Source organism: Pyxicephalus adspersus, chromosome 7 (assembly GCF_032062135.1).
Source record: "Pyxicephalus adspersus chromosome 7, UCB_Pads_2.0, whole genome shotgun sequence".
Classification (NCBI taxonomy): Eukaryota; Metazoa; Chordata; class Amphibia; order Anura; family Pyxicephalidae; genus Pyxicephalus; species Pyxicephalus adspersus.
The window spans coordinates 41,593,112-41,607,772 of record NC_092864.1 but is presented as its reverse complement, the minus strand read 5'-3'; the positions used below and the strand labels follow the sequence as shown (position 1 = coordinate 41,607,772).

Sequence of the window (14,661 nt, the reverse complement as noted above, 5' to 3'; positions counted from 1 at the left end):
AAGTCTCTAAAATAGCTAAATTAATTGAGTGAATGGCTCCTTATGGTCTAAACAACAGAAATAGCATACTGTAGCAATCTATTACACATAAATGAAGCACCATACAAGATTAATTGCTATACTATCTCACTTGTGTATTTTACTTTACAGGGACTCTTTCATTACTTGTGTTAAGTGATCAGTTGCTACTTATAGTAAAAAGTTCTTAGCAATTTTAGTAAAATGGTTGAGCTACTAATATTCTTTTATAGACTAAAGACTGTCTGTTTAGCAATAGCCAAACATAAGTCCAGACTGTCCATTAGATCTTAGTGTACAGAATCAAAGCAATTCTAATTAAATTATTGCCAAGAAGTACCTAAATCTCTCTTTAGCACATATATCAAATGTGTAACCTTGGGCTTAAACCCCATACACACGCTTAGTACTCACTGGAACCTGCTGCAGCCATATTGTTGCTGGTCTGTTTCCTGAATTCTGTACTGTGCAACTTTGTATGTTTTCTAATTGCCTTCAGTGAGTGTGTTTGGGAATCTCTCTCCCCCTTTCATTTAAAACAGGAAAGCAAAAGGGGTTCCCAGAGTAGTAACATAAATGGAGTGGGATTAGTTGCTCCTCTGCAAGCCAATGTCATGAGCCGGTAGACTGAGTTCCATCTGTGCCTTTTAGGGAATTTTAATTTTGCATTTTAACTTCAGTGTTCTATTCAGAGTTAAGTGTTTTAATAAATATATTTATCAGTCTTTATGAATTGATAAGGTCAATAAAAAAAATAGTTATTAATATTTAAATCCCTTGAACCAAGTAGACTATTTTTACAATAAGAATGTGAAGCTAGGAAGAGTAAAGTGTACTTGTATTTGTATGCCAGGAAGAGAGAGTGGGAGCTGATGTGTCTGGAGGCAGAGAGAACCCAGATTTGTAATATCGCTGCCAAATTCAATACATGATGTATGTGTGGAAAGAACAGGAGAAATGTGTAATTACTAAAACCTTGTATTGGTTGCAAGTCATTGTAGAAAGATAAATACAACTGTAGGAGTCATTCACAAAATTTTTTAATTATTTATTTAGGTATTATGTTGTCATTTATATTGTGTTTTTTTAGCGAAAAAGCAAAAAGAGCTTACAGTGTAATGTCCCTTGGCTGCAAAGCTTGGCTTTCACTTTGAGAACAGGCCCTATTTTGTGTATCCGGAGCTGTTGTCAGCGAATCCCAATACACAAAGTCAGACTTGGTTGTAAAAGTTACATTGCTGCCTGCTGATTGAACTAAGAAATTTACTGTATCTCTTCTGATGAAATCTGTAGGCCTATGTTGTCCCAGGGAACCCCCATCCCTCGGAATCCACATCAGTCCCTCAACTATCTCCCCCTAAATGCATTGAGTGTAAAAATTGCCCAATGGTCAGAAATGTCTTTCTCCAGAATGTTTTGTTTCCTTCTAGATCAATGGTTTTTGAACACCACTATAAGTAAAAAAGATGTATCAAATGTTGGAGGTTGTTTAAGTATGACCATAGATAAAGAATATACTGCAAATAAATAAATCTGCAGGCTGCCATTGCTTTTTATTATGGCTGTGAAGCTAATCCAAAGGCTGTAATGCATACAGAGTCACTGCCCCACTACAAATATGCAGACAGACGGTAGTCCAGAAAGTGCTTTTAGTTTGCTTGCTGCATTCTTGTTTAAAGGGCAGCACACAATTTAAATTTTAGAAATTCCGTAGAACCCCAAAACCCAAGCCCTCTCTTATGCAAAATTTGCATAATGTTACCACTGAGGAAAATATACCTTTTATATAATTAAAGCTGTGTTCCCATATCTGGAAGAGACTGCTGGGGAGTGTGTGTGTGTGTGTGTGGGGGGGGGGGGGGGGGGGGGGGGGGGGGGGGGTTGGGGGTTGGGGGAGTTAGACAGCTGATGTAAAAAAAAATCCTTTTTTATGGCTGAAATCTGGTCACAGTTGGTACCACTTTTTCATATTTTTTTGCAGTTTTAAAAAGCCAGTTAAAAAGGATATGAATTCTTCTAAACCATAAATGTCCAAATCAGTCCTTCAGGACCATCTGCAGGCCAGGATTTACACACTAAATAATTTTCTGTTTGTAAACTGTACCCTTCTAAATGTACTGCTGTGTTTTAGCGAAATACTAAAATATGTGCATTTCCTGACCCTCAAGAACTGGACAACCCTGTTCTAGACCATAGAAAAATGAATCCATCATTAGTCATGCAGGCCACGTATTTTCTGACGCTTCATATTGCCCCACTTTCACAGCCCAGCAGTAGAATAAAGTAGACATGTACATGAACCAGTGCTAACCACGTAAATGAAGAATAAATAATGCCTGACATACAGTAAATTGAATAAGGAAATCATCCACAGTACACAGGGAATATTAGACATAAACGCAGAATGGTATCTACAGAAAGAAACTGACATATACAAGAGCACAGCATAACAAAGCATTGACTAGGGACTAAGGGAACACCTTGTTAGTACAGCAATAGTGACAGCAGGAGAGAATTCTGATCAAGCAATTTATAGAAATATATTCTGTTGCTGCACAGTGATGTTTTATACATGGTAAAATGTCTACATCTTATGAAGGCCAAGTGGCAGATGGTCCTCAAGGGAATGAGTTATCTTGTAGGACTTAAATCTAAGGCAGCATCATTTGAAAAGAGGGTCACAGGCATTGATATGGCCATTTTTGCTGGATTGAGCCACACTCTCATTTCTGTGGTTGAAAAAAGGCTCCTGCCATCCTGTAGCTCTGAGCAATGTTTAGACCTACAATATGCAGCATTCCCCACTCTCATCTACACAGATAAAGCTACCAGATTGTCAGAGCTGAACTTTTGTGCTTATCAAATATGTTGTAAATTTTCTGCCCTGACGCTGAATTGTGTCTGCATGTCTAACCACTGGTAAATTACCCTAAGAACAGAATGAGCAAAATCTGTTTTGTAACAAATCATCTTCAGCTTTGCAAGCCTTAAGATTTCTATGCATTACTCATTACTTAATCTGGAAGCATTATTTCAGTTTTATCTGCTTTTTGTTATGACCATATTCAAAATTCCTACACAAAATTACAAAAATTTTTAACAAATGCTTTGCAAACACACAAACATGCAAGAAGCAAAACACAAATTACTGTGATACATTACATGTGTACAGGCATGGTGGAGAACTCTTACTCTAGGCTGCTCCTGGCTGTGCAATAACTTCTTATAGATATAAATAGCCTATAATGAACTGGTACAGGTAAAGACCAACAAAAATTGTACAAAAGGAAATTCATGCACAAGAGGGCAACACTTCCAGAAAGAGGAAGTCAGTTCCTGGGTGGTGGAAAGGTAGTTGGTGTAGAATAGATTAGATGGCTGGGACAGTTAAGGTGAGCCTGTCCTTCAAACTAATATAGATATTTATTTTTCCACTATAACATAGAAATGTTTAGACAAATGTTGAATGCATGTGATAGGGAGACCAAATGTATGTTCTGAAAGAAACTGTTTAGATGGAATGAATCTAGGAAGGCAACTTACTTAACCTCGAATGTCCCTGAGGAGCCACCAAGTTCCTCTCTTCCCTGTACTGACGATCCCGCTGGCAGTCAAGAACTTAATTTTTCACTTGCCATTAAGTGATAAAACTCTCTGTTTGGAAGCAGAACAGCAATTATCGGAGGAACGAGATGGGTATAAAGCATGCACAGTACTTCCCATCTGGCAGCTGAGGGATGATTTAAAACACAGGATTTGTGAACTGCAGCATGACTCTCTCCACCAGGCTCAAATGGAAAATGACTTTGATCCGGAGAATATAATCCAGCAGGTTAGTATTTACCTCTGTTTCCTTAACATTACTTGTACGTTTCTCTTATCACTTTGCATATCTATTTTAACACTTTAGAGCAGAATATATATAGAAAAATAGCTCTTGCCTTGCAGAACAGTATTTTATTTGTTTCTTAATGTTAAGGGAGTTGAAAGATACTGTGTGAAAGTGCTTGGATAGACTGGTTTGGTTCTCCTATTCACATCTGTGGGACTGATTATATTTTAAAGAGGCTCTGTCACTAGCTTAAAAAATGCAGGTTCACTTCCTATCACAGCCCCCTTCCCTTGTTGCAAATTAGTTCTCTGCTCCTTTGGAAGTGTTTAATTTCTCTTTTTGCTGTCTCATTTCCTCTGCTTCCCTCTTCAGCTCCCAATTAAATTGAGTGTCACCTCCGTGACAGCTGGTATTCTGCTGCTATGCTGACATCAAGAGCTTATAAGCATGTCATAGAGTTGTTTACCATCATCCACCTATGCAGCTTCACTTGTTGCTTGTTTTCTGATAAAATGGTTTGCAGGTATAAGAAAAATGTCAACACATCTTGAGTTGATGTTTTAAAAAAGATTAGATATCACTGAACTGAATGGTGGAACTCAACCAGACAGGGGTGGACTGGGCCAGAGGGGGGGGGGGGGGGGATGCAGACAGGTATTTGCTTCCTAGTCAAGTGCTAATACAAACTAATGGGCTTGCGTCTATACCTCAGTGGCTATACTTTGTTTCATATAATAATGAAACTGGGCTCTTTATTGGTAAACATTATATAGCTATTTGGCCACCATTCAGACCTGCAATTACAGGGTCTGCAAAAGTGAAGTTTTTCAGTACCAACATACTTTGCAGCTTTAGGATTTAAGTGGCCAAATTGCAGGAGCTGCAATTTGCAGGGAGCTGATACTGGATGATATGACATAAAACCAGTGTTTCTCAACCTTTTAAGACAGAGGAATCCCTAAATTAATTATCAGGTCTTAGAGAACCCCAACTATAATTACAACATCCACAGCTCACAGTACATTAGTGTGGTGGTTAGTGGGAAGAATGCTTCTTACATTGCTGGCCATTGGGAAGATTGTTAGCCAAAAAGATCATTGGTGTAAGGTAAACTGACCTGAGAGGTACAAACTGCTGATTGCTTAAGGAACACCTAGTGAACTCTGGAGAAACCCTGGGGTTCCACAGAACCCTGGTAAAAACACTGCATTAAACCATGTCCTTTAGGAGCACTGACTTTTAACCATGACCACCAATCACTGTGGCAACACAGCAAACTTTGCATGATACACTTTCCTTAACCTACTGAAATATGTCCTTACTATCAAGTGACCAGTTGGGTGTTTTTGACCCCATGCCAAAAGCTCTTAGTCCTCTCCCAAAGCCAATATTACATTTGTATTTATATATCAGGATTGGCAGTGCTGTGTTTTAGCCCTTGTTAGGCGCTTAGCAATAACCACAGGATAGTATTTCTATATTTTTTACTGTCATACTATAATTGCCGACTGAATCATCTGGAATGTCAAATTATTTTCTTCTTCTCTGTACTCATAGGTTGAATCTGTGAAAAGACAACAAAATGTGTTAATTGAAAAACTAATTCAAGAGCAGCGAGCTTTAGAGGAAGAACTTTTGAAAAGTGACATTTCGGTAAGAAAATAGGCATTGTGATTTAAAAATAGAGCATAGTGATATAATAGATATTTAACTTCAAATTCATTGTCTCATAGGCATTTATTCATTCAAAGGAAATTTCAGATCAGTTTGGGGAAATCCCTGTTATTCTTCAGGAGGTAGAATGCCCTTATCCAGACTTGAAGTCCTCTGTACTAAGTGAATATCAGCAGCTTGTTGACCTCTACACCAGTAAGATGAAGGAGTTTGATGAACAGTTCAAACATATAGACAGGTAAGACGCTTTATTCTTTTCAGTAGACATTATATAGACATTCCAGTGGAAATCCTTCAGCTTCATGCTAGGAACATGTTCAACCTCCTTAGGACTTGCATAGCTGTGGTGTACCAGGCTACCCTACTGCTTAAATCTGAGCTCTAGGCGGAGCTAGGCAGACAAATCAATACAGTCCTGCATTAATATATCATTACAATTATTTTTTTAAATTAATTCATGTACTGCAAAATTCAGAGCGGAGATAGCAGCAGCACAAGGAGCTAGTTTTGTTACAGTGTCCAAGTCTCTGATAGAAATAGTAGAGTGAAAAAAACTAAGCTTATTTGTTTAATGCTTCTCCTTTCCATGTTCAGTCACTGGGCATGATTTATTAAAGCTCTCCAAGGCTGGATGGGAAACACCTTCATCAGTGAAGCTGAGTGATCCAGCAAACCTGGAATTGATCTGGTCCAGGATTGAAAACATTCGCTAACAAATAGAAAATTATTTTAAGAAATTTATTCCAGATTTGCAGGATCACCCAGCTTCACTTATGAAAGTGTATCTTCTCCAGCCTTGGAGAGCTTTAATAAATAAGCCCCACTGTCTGAGGAAAGGACAAGACCTGTAAATGTTACTTAAAGCGGAACTAAGGTTCCTCTTTAAAAAATACACCACGTGGCAGGTCATTATTACAGTAAGGGACGGGCAATGTCCCATCTTCAATAATCCCTCCTACCTGCCTGAACCCTCTGAGTAGCTGGAAAAAAAACTGAGCTGTGCTTGCAGAGTGTCAGCTTTGGTTTCCAGAATACCTAGCAATTCCAGGTTCCCCTGCATGTGCTGGGAGTTACATCACCCCGGCACAGCCAATCAACATGGCCAAAGATCCTCTACAGAAATAGAGGAGAGAAGAATATGGTAGCATCTGCGAAGGAATAGGGACAGGTGAGTAACGCAGGGTTTAGTTCCCACAACTGCAACATAGAAAAATCAGTTCTTTAATGCAAAGTTCTGTCACCCTTCCAATCTCTCATTCGTAAACTATGAGTTCTCCTGACATCTTTGTAGTCAAAATCAGGATAGGAGTCATGACTTCTCCACAGATACAGTGAAGTGATCATAGCCACCCAATGACAGGATGTGTGTTTGCACAATAACTAGTCAAAAATAAAGGAATACAAGCCTGAAACAAGACAACTAATGGCATCAGAACATCTAAGGACTAATTAGTTACAAAAAATACATTTTTTTTGGGTTTAAATATGTTTTAGGAATAATTCTACTAGATTGCTATGAACTAATTCAGTTTGGTTGTTGTGGGTTACCAAACTTCTTTTGTAGTGAAGGTTCACCAAATATATTTCTATTGACACAAAGCCATGACAGTTTTGACCTATCTACTGTATATATACTTCACACTGCAGAACAACACTGGACAGTTCTGGGTTACATTTTATATCAAAAAGAAAAGATAAATTAGCAATTTATTTGAAAGTCAAGATACTGAAGATATTTTACTTTTGGTAAAAAGTATTTTATTCATCATTGGGGTAGCTGAAAAAGGATTAGTGAGTATTGTATTCAAGTAATCCATGAGCATCCCAGATGAAGAAAAAAACTTGTTTCTTTTTCACTTACTACAAATTAGAGCATTACTGCTAATACCCAAGCATTATAGGAAATGATAATTCAAAATCTGAAATTTAATTACCAGTTCTGCATCAGTTAAGAAAGACTGTATGATATATTTTTTAGCTTTATTGGGAGAATACCAAGAATATACCTTATTTTATTTTAAAGGCTCACTAATTCTATAATTAATATGGATTTTGGTATAGAAAACAGAAAGTAGAATTAATATATAGAAGTAATATTTTCATGAGAGCTTGGTATTGTGGTGTTTTGATCTCAAAATAGGTAAATTCTAAGAAGAATCTTTTCTAATATTTTAATATAATTGAAATGAGGTAATATAATAGATGTACAGTTCCTAGTGCCAAAGCTGAGAACTTTTCCAATTTTCTTCAGCCTGTCCTCCTCCAAAGATATTGCTCCATATTGCTGCAATATTACATTACATTAGGTAGCATAGGAGCCATCTTCACCAAGCTCAGTGATCGTGTTTGTTGTCTAAGGACAAAATTACTTTAATTAATTTGTTTTACCCACCATGACCAGCACCAATTTACTTTTACAACATGGAAAAATGATACTGATTGCTGTAGGGCAGCATGATGCCACAATTTATTCAGGTATATTGGTAACTTAACTTAGGTTTGCATCATTGTCTGAATTGTCTTGATAGCTAACTAGTAATGGACCTTCAAGTACAGCTGCAGCTGGGGAACATATTTGTATGTGTGTGGCTATTTTATGCATTACACAGGTCATTTAAAGCCCAAAATTACTAGGAGAAAGTTCTAACTGGTCTTCAGCTACTTCTGCTACCCAACCTTTATCCTGTGGATAACTGCTTCTATCAACCCAGATTGTTCTCATTTCTGCTACTGAATGGTGCGCAGAAATCTCATCAACAATCTTTCTGCCCGCCATTTACGGATGCAATTTGACCTCCAACCTGGCACCCCTCTGTTGATTTGAAACCCATCTCTCTTAATTGTTACTGATCATTGCCTGTTTCTGACTTCTCTTTGTGGACACTTATCAAGATCAGCAGCTTCAAACTTCATAAAACTAGATTAAACTCAAGCTGATCCTCCACAATTATTCCTCAGGCTCCTGTGCCCCTTTATTGCCTCTATGGTATCCGTTGCTTTATTGGGAAATTTTGTGCTTATCAATAGGCAAATTCATGTGACAGTCCCTCTCCAGACCTCTGCCTTTTCTTGTGGGGAGAAAGAATGTGCAGTTACCTCTAAATGGTTTTCAAGAAAAATGGGTCGGTCAGAATTTAAAAGCAGATTTCAACTTTAGGTTTTTATTTAGAAAAATATGGGAATATTAACATACTTGACATGGATATGCTCATTATCTTGTATCTTGTATATTTTTTTAATATACCTATCTCATTTTTCATAGATTTGGACATTTATTTGTTATATGTGAAAATAGGTGTTCTTTTTAAAATACTTTGATTTGTCTGGACCTAAAAAAAATGTAGTACCAAATAATAAGTGCAGTTGAACCATACTGCTAAATGTCCACTCAGTCCTGTGACTATGTCCTACTGACTAACCCAAATCTAAAAACCTTTCTTTCATCTACCACTCCCCCCCCCCCCCATTACTGGGATACATATATTTGTAGGGCACAGCTCTCAACAAATCTTGTTCCTTTCATACCTGGTTAGAACAAACCTTCTTTATCTTTTTATCTTTAGAGATCCAGTCTTTCTTCCATTGGTGACAGGCTGGCCTATTAAGCTAACACCCATCAATCTTTCTTTTTGGTCTCCCTCTTAGAACCTAGCATGAAGTGTTTCTCCATGTATAGTCTACATTGGCTGCTATCCACACAGATCAAACACTTCTTTTACTTCTGTCAGCGGGATAAAACCCTTTACTAAAACTCCAAGGTTTACAAACTGCTGCTGATTAAATCTTTGAGAGGCTTCCCAATATTTGCATGGGAATTCAATGTTGTCTTTACCAAAATTTAATCCCACAGGAGTGGGAAATGTTTTATTTAGTTTACTTTTAAATAGGGGGGCTGAATTACAAAATACTTTCTAGATAGTGCCCTTCACCTAGCTTTTATCCTTCTTGACCATATGCCATATATTCTTGCTTTCAAAAATTGTTAATAAAATGAATATAATGGTAACAACATAAATAACAAAGATAACATAAAATATTTGTAAACATAATGACCTATAAAAATACCAACATATTACCATTTAGAGAAATAACATAAGAAAAAAAAAGGGGAATTCCAGGAATAGCGGGAGAAAATACCAAATCTAAAGCATATGTGCTAATGACTCAATATTATGGGGATAAAACTAGGGATGGTCAACATCACAGGGAACGTGTAAAGTGTCTCCAGCTTTAGATAGTGAGCATTAGAATACATACCCAATCCAGGATTTCTATGCCATATGGAACATTGCCAGTTTAGTAGTATACCTGAAAAGTCTATCAATGTCCATTATCCAGTTCAGTGTGGATTTAACAAAATCAATGGGAAGGGCAGCAGACCTCCAATGCTTAGCTATGGTTATTTTGGCTGCCAAGAGATTATATTTGATCAGTTTACCCGTGTATTTGGGGACTAGAGGATCGTGTTTACCTCATAATGCACTTGTTTATGTCTTTTGGATATTAACCCTATACCTCACATATTCTTACCTGCCCTCCTATATCAGGACAATAGAAACAAGATAGGACTTCAAAATACTCTTTTTTCCTATTTCAAATTACATGGGGTGTGATAATGTATTTATTGGAAAAGTATGTAATTGACAATAGTTAATAAAGGTATAGATCACAGGACACTATCAGTTTACATGATTTCAGGCCATATCAACAGGTATTTTTTTTATTAAACTGAAAATATAACAAAATGCTTTCACAGATATATTCCATGTACTGAATAAGGGAAGTTCATTGTTAAGTTTTTTTTAAGTTGTCTTTTACAATACACAGATATCTGTATCAAAAGATCATCAGTGTTGTGTCTCTGAAATTAGTGCAGGACAAATCATCTAATGATGATGATGGATGAATTATAAAAGTCATATAATAATAATATTGGATTACAAAAAATCTGCAAGATTGTGACATAAAAGAATCTTGTCAGCAACATTGGTAGTTAAATGGAAAATTACATTTTCCATCTGTTTCTGCTAAATGTGCTTGCAAGGAAATTGTAAAGGATCTGATAATAGAATTTATTCTATATAAGCATGCAGAATGCAAAGTTTGTATGAGTAAGGCACATAATAGAAAAAAAAACAAATATTTGACCTTTATACAGAACAAAGAGAAATTACTTATCCGTACATTTTTATATTAAAGAACAACTCCAGTTATTGTATGGTACAAAGTCAGCTACTAATACAGTGAAGCAGTGAATGCTTGTTGTGTCATGTCAACCACAACAACATATTATGTAAGGTATATGTAACATGTCATTTAAAGTAGAGCAAAACAACATACTAAGTTACTAAACAAGTGTGGCTCGGAAAAAATCTGCTCTATAATTCAGATTTATTAACCATCATAAAGATTTCTTTGCCAATAATAACATCCAAGCAACCACATTAAGATGCTAATTGTAATTCTAATAATAAAACATCATTAATCAGAACATTACTTATAATTACAAAGCTGAATAATAAATGAGTTATACATGCAAAATTCCCTAGTTCATCACCAGTTGTTGGTTAATGTGGCTGTCATTGTTGATGTTCGTATGTCCTGAAGATTCCATTATGGCAGGAAATCCTCCCAGTCAGTTTCTGCATAGTATGCTGTACATTTTTCTGGTATCTAGTGTTTTTTTGACCACATGTTCCCTGATATGTAGTGATATATATTCAGTTTATGTCCTACCCATATTTTTAACATCTAGTAATCATTGAGAATATTTTAACCCTTTATTACTAAAATAAAAGGCTGACAAACAGGAGAGTAGCATTTATATATATATATTTATATATATATATATATATATAAATATATATATCTGTAATAGGTTTCTGTAAGACCTTGGTTGTTTGCTGTCCTTCAAGGAAAGAAGCACTCAAGCAGTGCAAGTGACTTAACTTCCTCTTCATGATAGAAGAGAAAAACCCTTGTGGAATCTTGAATCTCAATGGGCAATCTAATAGGCTTACATAAACTCAACCTTAATGATCCACTTGTGATTTTTAATGCATTTGATGGGACATTTCACTATATACAGGAGAGAAAATCCTGAAACTAGAAACTGTCCTACAGGAACATAGATGGTCTCATTTTGTAATATACAGTATTTTCTAGGTTTTATATCCCCACTAATATGCACTTTAAAATCAGCGCGCATCATTTCTGCATTCCTTTGAAATTAAATTATCATAGTACTTATAACATTATTTTCTTTTTTAAGCAGACACACACCATAGACTGGGTTAGTGGTGCTATGTGACAAGGTTAGGGTTAACTGTTGCATTATTTTTCGCACCAAGAAAGCAGTATACTAAAGAAGTAAAAGTTGATATAAAATTCTTTTGAAAAATCATGTACCACATCAGTTTTGCACCATGCAGGAGGAAACAGCATGCAGTCTTCTTCAGCAGCATATACTCATCTCTCTGTCATGCCCCGCTGATCTATTCATATAGAGCAACATGTGACTTACTACTTTTACATTAATATTCTAAATTTAATGTTTTGGGTTTGGGCAAGTGCTGTCATATAGGCTGAGAAGAGAGTCCTGGGCAGGCTGCAACCTAAGCAACTCCTAGAATATAAACCACTGCAGAGGGGGCAAATCATATGGTTTACCTTTGTTTTAGTCCCCATAGAAACATTTTTAAAGAGCCTGATTCCTCATCCCCCACTTCTTTCAAACTTTACCACTATTGAGATTCATGTAATTTCTAAATTGAAAGATTACAATGACACTAATGAAATAACCAACCATGACACTTAAAAACACCCTTCTGCCACTTGGATTTCCTTTGTTTTAGGACCACATTGCAGCTACATGATTTTTTATGGCCTCAGTTTTTGTTTCAATGAGTAATTATTGTTCAGTGCAACATCATTTAAGTTAAATGTGTATTATATTACTCATGTCTACCAGTCATTTTTTTTTCTTTAACATCCTCGAGAATACTTTCCTTTAGGTTCTTTAAAAAAAAACAATTTCTTTCTTTCCTCATGTGGAAATCCCCTGTTAAAAGTCTTTGGCTTGGCAGAGTAATTAGATGTCTTTGTGTGAAGACGGCCCTGGAAGTCATACTGTGCCAATTTCTTCTGGCGTGTAGGAGGACGAAGTGTTCCTGACAGAAGCAGATGTATGAACCTGCAAAGTGAAACAATGGACGTCAGTGCAGAATCCGACTCCTTTACAATTTCATGTTGCTTCGGGGCTGTTAGGGGGTAGAACAGTTCTATGGCCTATTTCATTGCTGCAGTTTCTGCTGCAAACATGAAACACAACTCTCATTCACATAAGCTTATCTGTCACTGGAAACACTCCTTAGAAAGGGCCAGCTAACCTTACATCAAAGCCACCTGCTTTGATGTTTTGGCTTAATGCTCAATTGTAAAAGGTTTTTTCATGCCGTGATTTGGATCAGATTTGTAGAAGTACTACATGGGTTTTAGCCTAAGGTGGTATTATTTTGGGGTAAGGGTGGGAGCACATGGCTTTTCTCTTTTTTTTTCAAGGTAGGCCATACATGATTCCATTGTGAGACAAGTTGGTAAAAAGGACACATAATATTAACAGTCAAGGTCAACCACAGTGGCAGAAATAAGAAAGATAAGTCAATGGCTTTTAGTTTTTCCAAGCTGATTGTGGAAAGGGCCCGGCAAGGCCATGGGGAGTGGATACCAGTCACCGTACAATTTAGAGGTGGCTTGATGGTTATAGAAGTCTGCAGTACAAGGGCAAAGTTTCATGCTGGATTACTGCAGAGATCTGGAAGAAATACACAAAGCAGACAGAGATTCAAGTAAGACAGAACACGCCTCTTGTAAATAGACAGTATTTGCTTTTCAGACTTCTGTCTGTATCTGTTTAAAGCAGCAGGGGGAAGGGGAGGATAGATATGGTGGAGGGAGGATATGGTGGAGAACAGTAATGTCCAATGGGGAGGACAGTAGTGCCTAACTAACTAACTAATTAGGGACAACAATAGTCCCCTGCAAGGAGTGGAAGGAGAAGAATACTGCTTAGCTTACAACCAATAAGATATTTCTGAGACAACAAAATGGAATGAACAACTTTAGGTGGGGGGGGGGGGATGGTGGAGGGCAAAAATTGGAAAAAACCCATACAAAGAAGATGCTGTTTTAACTACAACTGTACTTCATTGATATTTATGGATTACATCTGGTAATGGCTTGCAGAAAAGGCAAGAACAGATAAAAAATTAATGTCAGTTGTATGTAAGCGAAAGTTTAATTGATTCCTAGGACAGCCACTTGTATTAAGCAAAAAATCCATGCAGACGTCAGCCAGGTTTTTTGGCTCTATAGCAAGCAGCAAAGTATACTTATACAGACCTGGAACCTCATTAACCCAAATCTTTCATATTTTCTTCATATCAGAGGTTCACAGATAGTGAAAAGCACATAACATGAAGTGTTGTTTGGTTTTGAATTATTGTGGTCAATTCTCAGCATTGCTTTTATGAGAATACATTAGGAAATTGGATGTCACTGTGACAATAATGTGGTAATGAAAAGCTGTGAAATACCAAATAAAACAAATCGTTTGGTCTTTTCATAACTGGAAGACAGTGGCAAAGTTGAAAATTAAAAGTAGTAACATTTCAATTTCACCTTCTTATAAGAAGATACATTTTATGTAAGGTAAATTAAGCCATGTGATCCCGTGGGAGGGCAATAGCATAATGCCTATGTAACCAAAATCAGTTCTATGTGGCTATTATTTTTGGTTTCATATCATGCATTATTCAGAAATTCTTTGTGCATCATTCCTATTTTATTTGCAAAAGAAGGACAATATTACGTAGAATAGTGGCTATGTGGTTAACTCCTTTTATTTGCAGCTCCCTGGTTCAAGGACTAAATCTACATGGGGCTTGTATATTTTCCATCCATCTGCATTTGTTTTCTTCTAAGTGTTCTGTGTTTTTCTTAAATACATACTGTATAGTACTCAATGTACTATAGGCACATTCCCTCAACAGGTTTACTTTATTGGTGGTCTTTTCAGCAGCATATGCTAACTTTGGCCAGGTTCAGACCTGCAGCAGGATCTTGTGTGGCTCCCGGCG

General features: G+C 36.8%; 1 protein-coding gene across 4 annotated transcripts in view; it reads left to right on the top strand.

The window, feature by feature from the left end:
• Positions 1-14,661, top strand: part of CCDC148 (coiled-coil domain containing 148) — a 117,306-nt gene that overhangs the window by 57,558 nt on the left and 45,087 nt on the right. For all 4 annotated transcript variants that reach the window (XM_072418191.1, XM_072418190.1, XM_072418189.1 and 1 more), the window contains 3 exons: positions 3,687-3,850; positions 5,408-5,503; positions 5,584-5,762. In XM_072418191.1, coding sequence (XP_072274292.1) covers positions 3,687-3,850; positions 5,408-5,503; positions 5,584-5,762 — 439 coding nt within the window. The remainder of the gene's footprint in view (positions 1-3,686; positions 3,851-5,407; positions 5,504-5,583; positions 5,763-14,661) is intronic.